The sequence below is a fragment of the Oryctolagus cuniculus genome, chromosome 6, assembly GCF_051225735.1.
Source record: "Oryctolagus cuniculus isolate XC-2025 breed Fujian yellow rabbit chromosome 6, ASM5122573v1, whole genome shotgun sequence".
Classification (NCBI taxonomy): Eukaryota; Metazoa; Chordata; class Mammalia; order Lagomorpha; family Leporidae; genus Oryctolagus; species Oryctolagus cuniculus.
Genome location: NC_142872.1, coordinates 314,300 through 331,021, shown reverse-complemented (window position 1 = coordinate 331,021; position 16,722 = coordinate 314,300). Strand labels below are relative to the sequence as shown.

General features: G+C 56.2%; 2 protein-coding genes across 5 annotated transcripts; one reads left to right on the top strand and one right to left on the bottom strand.

Annotated features, from left to right (window-relative positions):
- The first annotated feature begins 15 nt into the window (after positions 1–15).
- Positions 16–4,009, top strand: C6H1orf35 (chromosome 6 C1orf35 homolog). The gene is made up of 7 exons (XM_002723855.6): positions 16–383; positions 470–515; positions 619–701; positions 796–868; positions 1,006–1,091; positions 1,662–1,793; positions 1,889–4,009. The coding sequence occupies exons 1-7, from the start codon at positions 139–141 to the stop codon at positions 2,004–2,006; spliced, it is 783 nt and encodes a 260-aa protein (XP_002723901.1). The 5' UTR covers positions 16–138; the 3' UTR covers positions 2,007–4,009.
- On the bottom strand, positions 3,101–16,648 carry ARF1 (ARF GTPase 1). Of its 4 annotated transcripts, none has more exons than XM_070075936.2 (6): positions 16,487–16,648; positions 13,027–13,077; positions 5,047–5,230; positions 4,822–4,932; positions 4,544–4,668; positions 3,101–4,406 (listed from the first exon to the last, which is right to left on the bottom strand). In XM_070075936.2, exons 3-6 carry the CDS (start codon positions 5,192–5,194, stop codon positions 4,245–4,247), a joined length of 546 nt encoding a protein of 181 aa, XP_069932037.1. In that variant the 5' UTR covers positions 5,195–5,230; positions 13,027–13,077; positions 16,487–16,648; the 3' UTR covers positions 3,101–4,244. The 4 variants fall into 4 exon arrangements, with proteins under 4 accessions (XP_069932037.1, XP_089190818.1, XP_051696044.1 ...); XM_089334692.1 differs by having other exon boundaries at positions 16,591–16,648; XM_051840084.3 differs by lacking the exon at positions 13,027–13,077.
- Between the last annotated feature and the right edge of the window lie 74 nt (positions 16,649–16,722).

Sequence of the window (16,722 nt, the reverse complement as noted above, 5' to 3'; positions counted from 1 at the left end):
GCCGGGCCGGGGCGTGACGCGCTGGCAGGCGCGACGCCCCGGGGCCCGGCGCAGGCGTGACGTCGCGGCGCGGCTAGGCGCGGCGACAGGCCAGAAGCCGGCGACAGTCATCGGGGCCCGTGCGGCGGCACTGTAGCCATGTTCGGGTCCAGCCGCGGCGGGGTGCGCGGCGGGCAGGACCAGTTCAACTGGGAGGACGTGAAGACCGACAAGCAGCGGGAGAACTACCTGGGCAACTCGCTGATGGCGCCGGTGGGCCGCTGGCAGAAGGGCCGCGACCTCACCTGGTACGCCAAGGGCCGGGAGCCGCGCGCAGGACCCAGCCGCGAGGAGGAGCTGGCGGCCGTGCGGGAGGCGGAGCGCGAGGCGCTGCTGGCCGCGCTGTGAGTGTCCCCGGGGGCGGCGGAGGGCGCGGGCGGAGGGCGCGGGCGGTCGACGGCGCCCTGACGGTGCCCCGGCCCTCTCGCAGAGGCTACAAGAACGTGAAGAAGCAGCCCACCGGCCTGAGCAAAGAGGTAACCGCAGGCGGGGGCTGAGCTGGGGGCCGAAACGGGGGTCGCGGGGGCGGGGGCCGGGCGGCGCCGGGCCCTCTCTCCCGGCCCTGTGCGCACCCCGCAGGACTTCGTGGAGATCTGCAAGCGGGAAGCCGGCGACCCGGAGGAGAAGGGCGTGGATCGGCTGCTGGGGCTGGGCAGCGCCAGGTGCGGCAGTCCCGGGGAGGAGGAGCCGGGTGCCCAGCGGGGAGCAGGGTCCGGGCGGTGATCCAGGGGCGTCCTCACCTCCGTGTCCCCGCAGTGGCTCCGCGGGCCGAGTGGCGCTGTCCCGGGAGGACAAAGAGGCTGCCAAGCTGGGGCTGTCGGTGTTCACGGTAACCTCTTTGCCCCAGCCCGAACGCGCTGGGGTCCTCGGGGCGGCGGGGGGGGGGATGGGGGACGCCCAGGGCGGGTCTCCCCGAGGCGTGGGGTCAACCTGCGCGCCCTCGCCAAAGCGCCGCTTCCCCCGCAGCACCACCGCGTGGAGAATGGCGGGCGGGGGACCTCGCCGGCCTCAGCCAGGAGGAAACCGCGCGCCGAGGACAAGGCGGAGCCTGAGTAAGGGGCATTCGTGAGCCGGAGTTCCAGGGGTGTGTGTGTGTAGTAGGGGCGGGGGTGCAGCTCGGGATTTCTTCCCACAGACGTGTGCTCAGAGACGGCACCCACGAAAGGGCCAGGATTGGTTGGCCTTGAGCCCCTCTTTGGGCTGCCCTCGGCGGGCGAGCAGGGCCGGTCTCCATCTCCAGGCTGAATGTGCCTGCCGAGAGGGGTTGGGGTCAGGACAGCTGCTGAGCTGGGGTGAGGCGCAGGCAATGGCGCCTGGCCCTGGCTAGCTTGGGGGGAGGCAGAGCTGAGTCACTGCTGGATCTGCTGGGGAGTTTTTCTGCCACAGTGAGGGTGCGGCTGCTGGCCACACGTGACCGCCCAGCACTTTGAGATGTGGTCTGTTTGGCTGAGGGGCTGACCAGGACCAAGCATGAAGAGGCCGCTACGTTGGTGGCTGCCGCCCTGGACAGCACAAGCGTGTCCATCTTCCTCCCCTGGCCGGGACAGAACTGGCCGCCTGTGCTTGCTGTCTCCTGTCTCCCGAGGGCTGGGGCTGAGGCCCTTTCTGCACCCCCCTTGCAGCTCTGAGAGCCACAGGAAAAGCAAGAAAGAGAAGAAGAGAAAGAAAAAGAAGAAACACAAGAAACAAAAGAAGAAAGACAAGGAGCACAGGAGAGGGGCCACTTCCTCTTCCTCGTCCCCATCCCCTGCTCGGTAGGGCAGCCCAGGGGGAGGGGGACTGGAGCTGGGCTAGATGGGCAGCTGCCGCACGCTGGGTCCTTTCTGAGTGACCATCCCTGTCTGCCCAGGCCTGAACCCCGCCAGCGTGACTGCAACTCCCCCTGCTGCAAGAAGAGGCGGTGTGACAGCAGGGACAGTGGGAGGAGCCCTTCCCGCCAGCGGCACGCCAGAGACTCTGATGCCTGAGACCCTGCCTTGGAGGCCTGTGCAGGTCCCGGGGGCACCCCCCTCAGGGTGCCCTTCCTGTCCAGGTCGAGGCAGAGGGACCCTAGCCTTGCCTGCTGGGCTTCAGGAGCAGGGGCCTGTTTTGTGAACTTCCTCCAGGTCCCAGTGAAGGGAGACTGCGAGCCCAGGGTGTCCCTGTGGCCCTGCCTCAGCCCCCGGCCCTCCCAGCACAGGGGAGCCTGTATTCCAGGACAGGTCTCTTCTCTGTCCTGTCTCCCTCTGCAGCCTCCCCAGGCCGGCCCTCCCGAGGCTGTAGCTATGGCTGAGTGTGGCTACTTCTATTTTTCTTTACATCAGTTTTGTACTTCAGTTTATATTAAAAGCAGAGTGTATCATCACAGAATGGAAGGTGGCCCCAGCACCTGTCCTTCCTGTCCAGGGCCCTGGTGACCGCTAACACCCTAAGGGAGCCCCTCGTGCTCCCACGTGGCCAGGGTAGAACCGTGGGAGGACCCCCCCAGAGGGACGACAGTGTCGGGGCAGCTTGGGAGTGGGGGGCCTGCAGGGAGCCAAAGGCCCCCAGGGCCCACCTGCCTGCCTGCTCACCTGTGGAGGTGCTGTTGGGCAGGACTGCTTCTGGGGACATGAAGGTGCTGGCACTTGTAGGTGTGGACAGACAGCCCAGCCTGTGCTCCCGTGTGTGTGCTTGTGCACACAGGAAACCTTTCCTGTGAGGATGGGGTTAAGATCCAGACCACACCCCTAACCCTCTGCAGGTCCTCACCCTGCAGGTGGCCAGCCAGAGCTGAGACTGTGCTCAGGTGAAGGCAGGCAGGGACACCTGGCCAGGGCGGTGGCCCACAGAGGGCAAGGTATCAGAGGAGCTGAGGGAGGCTCCATGCTGTTTTCTGCCTGGGGGTGGGGGCTGCAGGCAGGAACAGCTGGCAGCCTCTGTCCCAGGTGGTGGGGTTAAACGCAGGACAGACCTGACCTGAGCTAGGCTGGGCTGCAGAGCACCACGTGAAGCCTACATACAGCACCATTTCCTGGGTCACTCGGCCCCTCCCCAGGGGACAGACTGGTGGTTGAGGCACTGAAACACTGGAGAGCCAGGGAATAGTTAAGAGATTTTATTTCTAATAGCTATAATTACAGTGCTTGTCGAAATGAAAACTGAAAACAAGTATACAAAACAGTTGATCACTAATCGTGTATTGAAAGCAGTAAGAGGTTCCACGACACCAAATAAAACAGTTCTGAGGTTTTCCCCAAGATAAATTTAACAGCTCCAGCTTCTTCAGTGTTTATCAAAATACAAAAGAAAAAAAGTAGAGGTCTTTTTCGATGGCAAATCGGACCCTTGCAGGCTGAGGGAGAGAAAGCTACTTCACACATGGAGGTGGGGGTGCTTCCGGGGGCTGTGGCTGTAGAACGGGCCAACCCTCTCAGCTTGCACGCGCTCCTGCTGGTGAGACCCCACACATCCCGCCAACGTGTCTGAGCAAGTGCGTGAGCGAGTGGGTGCCAGGAACGACAGGCTCCTACTCTGGCCGCGTGCTTCACCAAGGGGGGCCTGAGGGAAAAGTTAGATGCCCTGGCCTCCCAGCCCCCTCCCCCAGGTGACCATGTGAGCAGGAGCACAAGCACAACGCTATGGAATGCAGGGTGACCCAGAGACAGCCATGCAGAGTGCATCATGGGGTGGTTTTGTCCCCAAAGGGGAGCAGACGATCCAATGGACCAGCACTCGGGCTGTTACTGCAAACCCCACACTAGGCAGTCTCCCTGCTGTGTGTTCAAGTGTTCTCATCTTGTATTTTAAACTGTTTTTAAAAATGCACTGAGTTCGGATTAAAACCAACCACTAAATGGATCTCAGCAGATCTAACACCCAGAGGTACATCTAGCTCTTAACACAGCCACGGACTCCTGGAGGGCAGGTGTCAATGTGCCCAAATCCCTTCTCAGTACTAAACAGTGAGTTGATTTTTTTTTTACAATTAAAAAAAAAAAAAAAAAAAAAAGCTGAGTAATATTGCATAGGAGTACCAGAAACTGCCTCAGTGGAAACAGAAACTATTTACATTAAATAAGAACCTGGCTGCAGGCTGCGTCTGCACAGGGACAGCAGGGTGCGATGCACACTGTGACCCACCCATGGAGACAGCTTCTGGCACTCAGGACCACAGAGTCGCACGTTTGCCACATGAGAGGAAAGCGGAGGGTGGAGAGGAGGAGGTGGGGAAGGGGGATTCTCATTCACTTCTGGTTCCGGAGCTGATTGGACAGCCAGTCCAGTCCTTCATAGAGCCCGTCCCCGCTGGTGGCGCAGGTGGCCTGAATGTACCAGTTCCTGTGGCGTAGGGAGTGCAGCCCCAGCTTGTCTGTGATTTCAGCTGCGTTCATTGCATTTGGGAGGTCCTGGGGAAAAGCAGCAGTCAGCAGAAGGGGCTGCAAAACTGCCCAGCCCCAGAGCAAAAGCCCCAGATTACCTCAAGCCCTCCCCGTCCACCCCACTGAGGGCACAGCCCTGAAGGCTGGGCTGGGTGCCTGCCTACCTGCTTGTTGGCAAACACCAGGAGGACTGCGTCTCGCAGCTCATCCTCAGCCAGCATCCTCATGAGCTCCTCCCGGGCCTCGTTCACTCGCTCTCTGTCATTGCTATCCACCACAAAGATCAAGCCTGCAACACAGCCGGCACGACACAATGCCAAAAACACCCCCACATACCCCGCTCCTGAAGGTCACCGCTGGCCACTGTGGCTGCAGGGCTTGGCTCCTCCTGGCCTCCATGCTGCCCTGGACTCATGCTCTGGAGGTCAGGCCCTCCTCTCACCTTGGGTGTTCTGGAAGTAGTGGCGCCACAGTGGCCGAATCTTGTCCTGGCCACCCACGTCCCACACGGTGAAGCTGATGTTCTTGTATTCAACAGTCTCCACGTTGAAACCTGGGAGCAGAGTTGCAAAAGTGTCTCCTGGAAGACCAGGGCCCAACCCAGACCCCAGCCACAGTCCCGCTTTGGGCTTCCCCCCAAACCTGCGCCCAGGGCCTAGCTTCTCACCTATGGTGGGGATGGTGGTCACGATCTCACCGAGCTTCAGCTTGTACAGAATCGTCGTCTTCCCTGCAGCATCCAGGCCCACCATCAGAATGCGCATTTCCTTTTTGCCAAAAAGGCCTTTGAAGAGGTTTGCAAAGATATTCCCCATGGTCGTGCACACGTGGAAGCTACAACAGCCAGAGACCTGGGAAGACAAAGGGTGCTGGGTCTGTTTCTGTGGGGCGAGTCATGGGCCCAGCAGCACAGTTAGGGACCAATCCCTTGAGGATACACACACCTCCCATCACTGTGCTTCAATTCACAGGGCAGGACACGAGCAACAGAAAAGGAACCCTGCCTACCTATCCATTCAGGCTCCCCACGGCTGGGGAAAAGGGATGTCGGCATCTCGGGAGGCAGTTCCCAAGCCCACTCATCCAGGAAAGCAGAGATGCTGCAAGGGACTCCCTGACTCCCCCGGCCACGCAGCACGGGGAGAACATTCACCACCTGAAGTCGTGCTTCCCAGGGCATGCGGAAGGATCTGACACAGCATCACCTAACACCTCTTCCCCACAAAACTCCAGACAAGCAGCCAACACCCCCCACCCCCCACCCCCCGGGGCCAGAGAAGATTGCCCACGGCAAGTCTCAGGAGCACAGGCCAAGGAGCTATGCATACAATCTACAGGCAGCACTCACAGAACAAGACAAGAAGCCCTGGGCATCACATAGGGACATGTACCATGTCTGACCCACACATGGCCCTCAGGGTCCACTAGCAGGACACCAACACAGGGATACAGAATCAGAATCATCAGAGCCCAGCCCGAGACACCTGAGGACCTTCCCAGCCACTGCACTGCCCAGGGGGCCCTGGTCGTACCACCCAGTAGGCACTTTCAGTTTAACTCCAAATTTAAAAAGCACTCTAAGAATGCAGCCTTCACTGTGTGCTGACTAGCAGGTACAGGACAGAGGGTCCTGACACCGCCTGGGCATCTCCATCAGCAGATGATACTGCTTACAGCTCTGGAGACTGAAGTCAGGATCACCTTCTGACCTCAGAGGACACGAACCCACTCCTACAAGCCCTCCTACACAGCGGCACCAATGAACTCATAAGGGCAGGACCTTGACCTAGGCTCCTCCCAAAAGGCCTCACTTCCAACACTGCTGCACTGGACACAGTTTCCAACAGGAGCGCAGGCAAGGCCCAGACACTCCCTGGCGCCTAACTGCTGAACTGCTGCTGGAGACCTCGCCACACTCCTTGAGGCTCTGTACTTTGGGATGCCCCTCCAGTGCCCAGGCCAGGACTGCCTACGGCACTTGCCCCTGTGTGCAACAGAGGCTCTCTGAAGGAGACAGCTGGACACACGGCACACACTGCACCTCAGATGGCCAGACTCCTGACATGTCTTTAATTACAGCTGTTTTTTTTTTTTTTTTGGTTGTTTTTGTTTTAAATAGATTTATATACTGGTCTTCCACATGGGTGGCAGGACATCAAGCACGCGGGCCATCTTCTGCTGCTTTCCCAGGTGTGTTAGCAGGTAGCTAGATTAGAAGCAGGGCAGCCAGGGCTCAACCTGGCGCTCTGATAGGGAATGCCAGTGTCACAAGCAGCAGCTCTAGCTACTGTGTCGTAACACCAGCCTCCCAGCCGCTGCTGAGCACCCCACAAGGACAGCCTCCCTGTCCTGCCCAAGTGCCCTTTGCTGATCTGATGCCACCAGCCCCCCAGACAGCAGGGCCCCTTCACCTTGGCGTCTGTGCCCTGGATACTGCTGTTCTGTCTGGTTGGGAACCGCATCATCTATCCAAAAAGAACCACAGGAGTTTTGAGATGTAAGGAAACCTTTACTGTGCTAATGAGCGGACTAGACACACCTGGAGGGAAGAAGCGGCGGCTGGTGTGCCTGGGATACTGGAGATAGGGCCGGGCCAAGGGCATGTCCTCAGTCCTGCAGGGTGCAGGGAGAAACACTGGGCTGAAGGAGCTTCCAGAAGAAAACAGAGGTCTAAGGCCCCACAGATCTGTCCACACACACAGTGGGTAAAGCTGCCGCCTGCAGTACCAGCATCCTGTATGTCTGCCGGTTCGAGTCCTGGCTGCTCCACTTCCCATCCAGCTCTCTGCTATGGCCTGGGAAAACAATGGAAGATGGCCCAAGTCTTTGGGCCCCTAAACCCACGTGGGAGACTCAGAGGATGCTCCTGGCTCCTGATCAGCACAGCTCTGGCCATTGTGGCCATCTGGGGAGTGAACCAGCGGATGGAAGACCTCTCTCCCTCTCCATCTGCCTCTCTGTAACTCTGCCTTTCAAATAAATAAATAAATCTTTAAAAAAGAAAAAAAAAAAACATATGGATTGTGGCACCTGAAGGCCCTCCATAAAGTGAAGCTGCCGCCTCTTTGAAAAGCCTCAAACAAACAGAACTTGGAGGAAAACACACAAGACAAGAAACGGAAGACTATTTAAAGAGTAGCGTGGAGGGTGGGCGACCCAATCACCAAACACAAACCACACTGGCATCAACAAGTTATACAAAGTCTTGGAGAACCAAGAGATTGCCAAAATGAAAAATTCAAAATGAAGGCTTTGGGCACAACACAAAGAAAAACCAGCAAACTGCCCCTTCCTCATGACCCTGTCCAGAATGGCACAGGAGGGAGATGCCACCAGGCAGCAACGTATTTTCACACTAAGCCTGGCAACTCCTGGAGGCACTGGGAAAAAGCAACACATGAGGACAAAGGTGAACGGAAGGGGAGAGGTCCCCTTACAATGCACCCCAGAGCAGCCTGTATCAGCGTCAACTTGACTCTGCACACACAGCACTCACGGTCCCAACACTGTCACTGCACCACTGGACGCTGGGACACGGAGGCAGGACCTGTGCAGTAGGAGGCCTGCCCTCCCCGCCCACATCGTTTGTGTCGAGCCTAGAGGCAGGTGAGGAAGAGGGGGCTACCAGGACTTAGGCTGCAGGGATCTCATCCACGATTCTATTTGCATACACATACACTGCCTGTGACTCCAGAATCCAATGGACTGGGCCTGGCCTGCTCTTCAGCCCTAACCCTCACCCTGCCTGAGCAGCAGGGCTTGTGAGAACCAGTGGTCCAAGCCCCTTCCCCACAGTGCTTCTCTTTTTTCCTTGGAGAAGTGGTTCTTGTCACACCACCTGACTAGCACACAAGCACACCCTGCTACCTACACAGGCCCAATGGTAGGCAACACTTCCTGCTTTGGCACATCCCTCTGTTAACAGGCCCACAACGGACAAAATCCTAGTGGGGGTGAGTCCCAGTGACCCCTGCAGTCACTGCCCAGCCCAACTGCTAATTCACCATTTCCTCCACAATGTCACCTGCACACAAGCTAAACCTGTTTTTCAAGTTCACCTGAATTATACTGTTATTAGGTAAGCAGTGAAAACACAGGTTCCCAGAGGGCATCCTCCCCACACCACCAGAAGGGCTGCCCTGGACGGTTCTCCTTCCTGCCAGACCACAGCTCTCTCCTTTGGCAAGGAAAGGTGCTTTGAGAGGAATGTCTTCTCTCTGGTTAGGACCAGCTGGCCTTTACACATCACAGCAAAGCAGACCGCAGCTCTGCTCACTCCATCCCATCCCTGCTACTTTTTGGTCAGGGGCAGGGCCTCCTGAATGAGGGTTAGGAGAAAACATCACTTTGTGAACTCCGGTCTATTCGTATCAATGAGTAGATCCAATCTCGCTGGCTCAGCTGCTAAAGGGGAATCTGCGCCATCAGCCAACACCTTCTGTCATTCCTCCTGGGGACCCTGCAGCAGAAGCCAGAGCCCTTGACTAAAATAAAGGTAGGCAGGAAACAGCCCAGGCAGGAAGCTGACCATACAACCCCCCTGCTGCTAAATAAGGGGACAGAGAGCCAGGGTTGCACTCAGCCGACAGGCTGCTCCTCCCTTGGGTAAAGAGGACTCAGGACTCGCCCCGTTCAAACGGAAAGCCAGTGACATCAACTGTCCTTCTATTCAACTCAAGTATGAACCAAGCATAGTTCTGAATCACAGCTTGTAACGTCTAACTTGAGGGACTGGTGTTGTGGCACTGTGGGTTAAGCCGCCGCCTGCTAGCTAAGATACCTAAGGTGCCTGGGAAATCAGTGGAAGGTGGCCTGGGTGACTGGGCCCTGCCACCCATGGGGGAAGACCTGAATGGAAGTCTCCAGGTTCCTGGCTTCAGCCTGGCCATTTGGGACGTTAACCAGCAGATAGAAGACTTCTTTCTGTTTCTACCTCTTTCTCTGTAACTCTTTCAAGCAAATAAATAAATCCTTAATACCTAATTTGAGGAAAAATAACAAAGTTGACAACTTCCAATGCAAAACATGTAAATTTTATTTACCTTATAAAACATTTTCTTCAGAGGCTTCATTAAGGAGCAATAGCCTTCCAACTGCACTAAAAATTTCAGGAGCATCCGATTAACTCCTGGGGACTTTGACTTTTACAGGAGCTCTCCTGCTTTCATATGTGATACAGTCATGTCATAATGTGCAAAAACTGCTTTTTGTACAGCAACACAAGAATTCAGCACATCTCAACTCAAAGTCTCAAGCCATTATCATGCCCATCAGCCACAACCTTATTTTTGCTGATCTGATGCTTTTCCACAACTGAGAACCATATGACATCATTACTATCTAATGACAACCTGTGTAACAGGAAAATGAATGTGCAGATACCAGTGACAAGCAGCACACCTCACAGGCTGCAGCACACATCGTGTCACACAATATGCCAGCAGACACAGCCCAACAGGCTCCGTGGACCAAGTCAGGCTGCCTGAACTTCCAACCAGAGAAATTCTAGAAATCTGTCATACATCTGAAGGCAAATTCCAAAGAGTCTGCTGCTTGTTTTGTAGAACACAACACTGAGGATGTTCTGTAGGAACCCATTAGGCATGAAAGCCCCTCCCTTTATGTAGGGACCCCTGCCCATCAGAGGATGAGTCTGCAACACAGCTGCTCTGTGCTGTGCCTGTCCACAGAGACAGAGAGGAAGCAGCACAGAGATTTTCCCATCTGCTGGTTCACTTGCCAAATGTCCACAACAACCAGGTTTGGACCAGGCTGAAGCCATGAGTCAGGAGCTCCATCTGTGTCTCCTGCACCGGTGGCAGAGGCATAAATATTTGAACTTTCATTCACTGCATTCCCCGGCGCATCAGCAGGAAGCTGGATCAGAAGCAGAGCAGGTGAGATCTGAACCAATGCTGGCACTGCCTACCTTATTCAGTAAAATTCAATTTAAACTGCTCCTTGCTTAAAATTTAAGGTAAAACCCTTAAATCAGATTAGAAATAGAAATAAGTTTCATTCAAGTGATTCTAGCCAGTGAACCGAGTTCATGGACTTCAGAGATAGGAACACTAAAGTGCCCTGTCCACTTACTGACTGCATATTTACATCCTGTGTTTCCCTCTTAAGCATCGGGTCACCTCCACCAAACACATGTGTGTCCCTCTGAAATCTGTATGTGGACAGCTGAGCAAAAAGCCAGTTGGGCTATCAAGTCCTCGAAGCATCCCACAGTCTCTGCATGGAGCTAAAAGGCATTTATGAGGCAGTCAACATTTGGGTTCAAGGCTGCTGGCTTGGTGTCTGCTAGGGGAAGGCGAGTCTTGCTGCACGTCCTCCAACTGTATGCTGCTATGCACAAAATCGCGGAAGGTGCTGGGCGCTGCAGGTGTTTCCCTCTGCCTTGCTCTAACAGACCTCTTAGTCTGTCACAAAGCACAAGAGCTTCTGGGGTAAACCCACATATCCTGGCCTTCCCTTCTCCTCTGTTACAAAGAACAGATGGCCTCTACCTGACCTCAAAAGTGGTGAAGCCAGAAGGATCTGCCACTGGGAAAAACCCAGACCAAAACAACCCACACCATCAAATCAAACTGGAGGAGACCATGGTCACCACAGCAGCATGGCAAAGACACAGAGTGGCCAGCCTTCCTGAATCTCAACCCACCCAGTCAGGATTCACAAAGACCCTGGCCCTCTGACCTCTTGATGACAAACCTGCTTCCTCAGCAAGGTGTGGCCAAGAGGCAGATCCTGTCCTAGTTGTGCCTTCCAATGTCCTGGAGGCCCCTTTCCACAACACTTGAAGAACAGAAACAGCACCAACAATTAGTGCTGAGTGACTCTCTTCCAGCTGCTCTGAGGGGCCAGGGCAGGCTTCCCAGCAGGAAGGAGGTTGTAAGAAAATTAACCCAGCGCCTCAGAAGTGATTATGCCAATCTCCAGTACTAGATTTTTGCCTTCAGGGAACTTTGTTTCCTAAGAAAAATTATTTCTGGAAAGGTAGACACAGAATAGATCTTTTATCTGCTGATTCACTCCCCAAATGACTGCAACAGTTGAAGCTAGGAGCCAGGAAATCAATCTAGGTCCCCAATGTGGGTGGCAGAGACCTAACTACTTAAGTGGTTACCTGCTGCCTCCCAAGGTACACAGTTAGCAGGAACACAGATCATTCACCCCAGGTACCCCCAGTATGGGATATGTATATGGTTAAGAGGCACCTTAATCCTTGTACCACTCACTCACTCTGGGAATTTTCATTTTGAAAATAAAAGGCCCCTGCACCCACGTGGGAGACTCAGAAGAAGCTCCTGGCTCCTGATCGGCACAGCTCCAGCCGTTGCAGCCAATTGGGGAGTGAACCAGTGGATGGAGGCTCTAACTCTGACTTTCAAATAAATAAATAAATTTTTAAAAAGCATGCAGTCTTTTTTCCTGAGCAAGAGACTTGCTCTTCTGCATGAAGTAAAGAGCCAGCAGCAGGGTAAGAGCCGTCACTAAGCCCCTCCAGCTCTCTACAACTGCCAGGTCAGCCAGACCCCGGAAAAGGCCGCTGTCTGCACACCGAGGTCCTTGCAGCCCCACTGTCAGGGAAGCCCTGTAACCACACACCCGCTGAGGCCTCCCACGTCCTAGAAGCTTCTCACTGGCCTAAGAGAGTGCCTGGGTCCCATGTCTCCTCTGGTACCAACGCTGATCCGCAGGCAACACTGTGTTTCCACTCCTAGGCTTCCTATCAAAATCACCCTCCTTCCCTCCCAAAACGTAAAGGCTCTGACCTTCCCCAGTACAATGCCCAGCAACTCCCTCCTCCCCCACCTCCACCCATTCTCAGCACAACAGTCAGCCAAGAGGGCCAGTCCTCGGCCCAGACCTGTCTGGCTACTGTGGTGTGCAACACGGTGCCCTTGGTGTGTGTGCTTTAGAACACAGCCTCTGCTAGCAACACACAACCACAAGGAGCCCCACTACACTGCCCCCAGAGACCAAGGGACTGATTGCTAATGAAATGTGTGCTCCAGCGCTGTGCTTTTCAAGGCAGAAGACAGAGGTGGCAACGGGAGAGCCACCCTAGCCAGCAGCCAGGGTAAGGTGTGGCCACATGTTCAACCCTCGTTCAACCCTCCAGGCAGCACCGTGTCTGAGAAGCAACTTTTTTCCTGGAAGCAAAGAACTCTTGGGAAGGTTCTGGAGAGAATAAATCACCCTTGATATACAAGATAGCTGCATTCCTGGAAAATTCAGAACATCTGAAAAAACTATGCACACACACACACTCACAAGTCGTGTCTTTGTACAGAAAGCACATCAGGGATAGAGAATGACACGTAGTTCTCCACCTACAGGAAAGCCACACGAAATGTGTCATCACTGCTGCCTCCCAACCTAAGAGCCAAAAATGCTCCCACAGTTGCCAAATGCCCTTTCTGGGGGCCACAGAGGCCCCCCAGGGACCAGGCGGCTCTGCACCCCTTCTACACTCCATGTAGCCCACCTTCAGGCCTAAGAGCAGCTTCTGGCAGACTCACTCTTCACAGCTCTGGTCAAATGTCACCTGTCAAGTGACACCCCCCCACACTGGGATGCAAGCCACACCAGCTGAGCAGCTTTCTGTCTCCCTCTCTGCCACAGCCCCCAAGCTCACCCAGAGGGGCTTCCTCCCCGTCTTCCTTGGGACACCTCACAGGTGACTTGCCTGAAGTAGAGAACAGTCATAAAGTAACATTAATGAAGGTCAGCCATACACATCTACAGATAGGCTTCTCCACACCACTCAACCATGAATAGCAGCTATTCTACAGTTACATCAAAGTGTGGGTCAGCTGAGCAAATGAGGCAGGAGGGAGAGGTGCACACACAGCACCTTCCAAACCCTCTCCACTGCTCTCCACAGGGATCTGACAACTACAGCAAGAACACGTTTCAGTTACTCTCCCAGGGATTTGCAGGCTCTTGTATCACCCTGACACAACACAAAAACTGCAAGTTGCTCTAAATATTTTAAGCAAAGATTCAACACCAAAATTAACAGATAGCATTTTCCCTAAAGATTAATGGACTGGATGGTTAGGAACTGCATTCTCACCCAGAGAACAGCAAGCCCCACAGTAAAATGCACTTTGTCCTGCATCCTGCGATCAGAAGCTGGGGCATCTAACTCTGCCTTCACTCTTCAGGAACGTGCCTGATAAAAACCCAGAGATGGAGGCAGGTGTTGTGACACAATAGCAGGCTAAGCCACTGCTTAAGATCGTTGGAGTGTGAATTCCAGACCCAGCTACTCTGCTTCCAATTCAGCTCCTTGCTAATGTACCTGGGAAGCAGATGATGGCTCAAGTACTCGAGTTCTAGCCACCATGTGGGAAACCCAGATGGAGTTCCTGGCTCCAGCCTGGCACAGCCAGGGCTGTTGCACAGCTATCTGTGGAGTGAAGTGGCAGATGGAAGATCTCTTTCTCTCTGTCACTCTGCTTTTCAAGTAAATAAATATATGAACCTTAAAAAAAAATCTACAAACTGTCTTCTAGGCCATGTGCACCTAAATAAAATTGATAGGACCCTCTCAGGGTCTGTTTTAGCATGCTATAGTCAGGAGCCAGAGCCAGGTATCAAATCCAGGTACTAAATGCCTGGGTCTGGGCACTGTCGCATAGAGCGTAAGCTGCTGCCTGCAGTGCTGGCATCCCATATAGCATAAGCTGCTGCCTGCAGTGCTGGCATCCCATATGGGTGCCGGTTCGGGTCCCTGCTGCTCAACTTCTCATCCAGCTCTCTGCTATGGTCTGGCAAAGCAGTAGAAGATGGGGGCCCCTGCACCCACGTGGGAGACCCAGAAGAAGCTCCTGGCCCTGGCTCCTGATCAGCGCAGCTCCGGCCGTTGCCGCCATCTGGGGAGTGACCCAGCAGATGGAAGACTCCTCTCCCTCTCTGCCTCTCAAATCAATCAACAAAATTTAAAAAAAAAAAAAAAAAAAGAAAGAAAGAAATGTCTGCCCCTACTATACATGTCTAATGCCCTAAAACGTACAGGAATCAAGACCCCCAAGTCTCCCATTCATTCATGCTGTACACTAGCAGTGATCCTCCACCCAGGCCTCAAAGATGTGGGAAGATGCTTTCTAAATCACACCATTCCCAAGTGTTTGTGTGTAAAAATCTGTCACCTTGGATGTTTTTCTTTCTCTTGTCACTTAAAAAATTTCCCCTATGACCAGGGCCTGTAAGAAGCACCACTCCTTCCTGTCTGCTATCAACGGACACTGTGTTAGCATAGTGTGTACAAAAGCCAGAACACAAGGACCCAGTAGGGACATTTCAAAGTGAGACCGGATCAGACAACCTCACCATTCCTTCCAATCCTGCCGGAGGCTGAGGAATGAGACTTGGGAGAGGAGCCAGGAGATTGTCGAGGAATAAAGAGCCTGTCTGTGTCAAATTCTGTGCAACATTTTTATTTTAAGCGAATCAGCCCATGTGAACCACCGCACTACCCCTGAAACGACAAATTATCTTCCAGAACAGTGCAACTGGCAAGCTACAACTGCATTGCAAGGGTTTCTAACTACCAGAGCCACGAATCTGATGTTGCTGACAGTGTGACTAGGAATCCCGAAGTCTATCTTGCTCACAAACAGGTACACACCCCCCACCCCCAGTCATCCTTTACTTCCCAGGAGACCACCTCAGATGCTGCGGGCAGGGACTCCCCAGCAAGCATGCACGCCAGGACAAAAAGGGCCCGCTGGTATCTCACTTAGGCTCTTTCACCCTTCTCTCCTCCCAAACACCTCTGAGAGACGGGCACTTCATTTCCAAGTTCGGAAGAACAGGGAGCGCCACGGCAAGCCTGGCCGGCTGACCTAGTCTGCGATTAAGAGCACACTCAGGTCCTGCCGTCAAGGCAGCCCCAAAAGCGAAGCATCCCGAACAAAACAACGGATGCAACCCTCTCGGCCCCCAGGAACACTGCGGGTTCTGCCTCCTGGCCATCTGACCAGGGGGTCACCAAACCAAATTCCACCGAAGGGAAAAGGGACGCCAAGCACAGCTTCCTGTGGCTTCAACCACCTCGTCTGGGCAGCGGCGGCTCGGCGGGTGGAGAGGTCTCAGGATTCTCCACACAGCGCGGCGCGGAAGGCGCGCACACGACCAGTTTTTGCTTCCTAACTTTCCTTCAACGCGAGCAGACCGGTGAGTCAGCTGTTGGCCAAACCGGCCGTTTCCAATGGTTCTCCAGCCGGACTTCCGCAGATCTGCCTCACAGCACGGCCCTCCCGCCGCAGCGACGCGGACGCACCCCAAGCCCAGAGCGCCACTGCCCTGCCCACCCCACCCGACCCCTTCCGCACACCCTGCGGAAAAACTGCCGACACGAGACCTTCCGCCTGGCCGCTCCAACCGGGAGCAGCACCGACGCTGCGGCGCCCACGGCGGCCTCGGGGCCGGCCCCGGCACCCCGCCCGGTCCTGCCCAGCTCGCCGCCGGGCGCAACGGGGCGCGCCCCGGCCCGGGACAGCGCCGAGCCCTCGGAGCCGCACAGCGGCCCCCGCCGTCCAAGCTGCTCGCGGCCGGCGCGGGGGAGGGCGAGTCGTTCTTACGGACCCCCGGCGTTCACGCAAGCCCCCACCGCAGCACCGAAACCACATCTCCGAGGCGTCCGCGAGGCCCGCCGCCCTGGGGGCACACAGGACCCGGACTCGCCACCTGCGTGACCTTGACGGCGTCGCAGGGCCGCCCGCGCCTCAGTTTCCCGGCCCCCAAGGCGACGGGCGCGCCAGCACGCCACCCGCCCGCGCCCCGGAATGCGGAAGCGACCCCACGGTCCCCGGGCCGCCTCCGCCCCCTGCACTCGGGGGGCCCTGGGCAGGAAGCGAGGCCGAGGGGAGGGCGACCCCGCACTCCCGAGAGCCGCCGTCCCGGGCGGACTTCCGGGCTGCGGCCAGCGGCGAGAGGGAGGACACAGGAGAGAGCCAGGAGGCCGCGGAGCGCCGCCGGGGGCCTGACGGGGCTCCGGGGCGTCTCGACCCGCCCTGCCCAGCTCGGCCCGGCCTGCTCGGCCCCGACCCCCGCCCGGACTCGTCCGGCCCAGCCTCACTCGGCCGGACCTCGCCGCCGCCACGGAAAGCGAGGGCCCTCGCGATCCGGAAACGTCTTCGGGCCCCCCAGCCTCCGGACCGCCGCGGCCCCAGGCTCGACCCCGCGCCCTCACCTCGGCGGCGGCTGCTCGGAGCCAGGCGTTGGTTGCGCTCCCACAAGATGGCTGCTCTGACGGCAGCCACGTCAGCGCCTGCGGCCGCGGGGCACGCCGGGAAGGGGGCGGGCACGCCGGGAGGCCCGCCCC

Excerpts from the sequence above, each read along its gene's own strand:
- C6H1orf35 (XM_002723855.6), top strand. The coding sequence starts at position 139 with ATGTTCGGGTCCAGCCGCGGCGGGGTGCGCGGCGGGCAGGACCAGTTC. Across the intron at positions 702-795 it reads CTGGGGCTGGGCAGCGCCAG|TGGCTCCGCGGGCCGAGTGG; the intron begins GTGCGGCAGTCC and ends GTGTCCCCGCAG. Across the intron at positions 1,092-1,661 it reads GAGGACAAGGCGGAGCCTGA|CTCTGAGAGCCACAGGAAAA; the intron begins GTAAGGGGCATT and ends CCCCCCTTGCAG.
- ARF1 (XM_070075936.2), bottom strand. The coding sequence starts at position 5,194 with ATGGGGAATATCTTTGCAAACCTCTTCAAAGGCCTTTTTGGCAAAAAG. Across the intron at positions 4,933-5,046 it reads GACCACCATCCCCACCATAG|GTTTCAACGTGGAGACTGTT; the intron begins GTGAGAAGCTAG and ends CTCTGCTCCCAG. Across the intron at positions 4,407-4,543 it reads TGGTGTTTGCCAACAAGCAG|GACCTCCCAAATGCAATGAA; the intron begins GTAGGCAGGCAC and ends GCTTTTCCCCAG.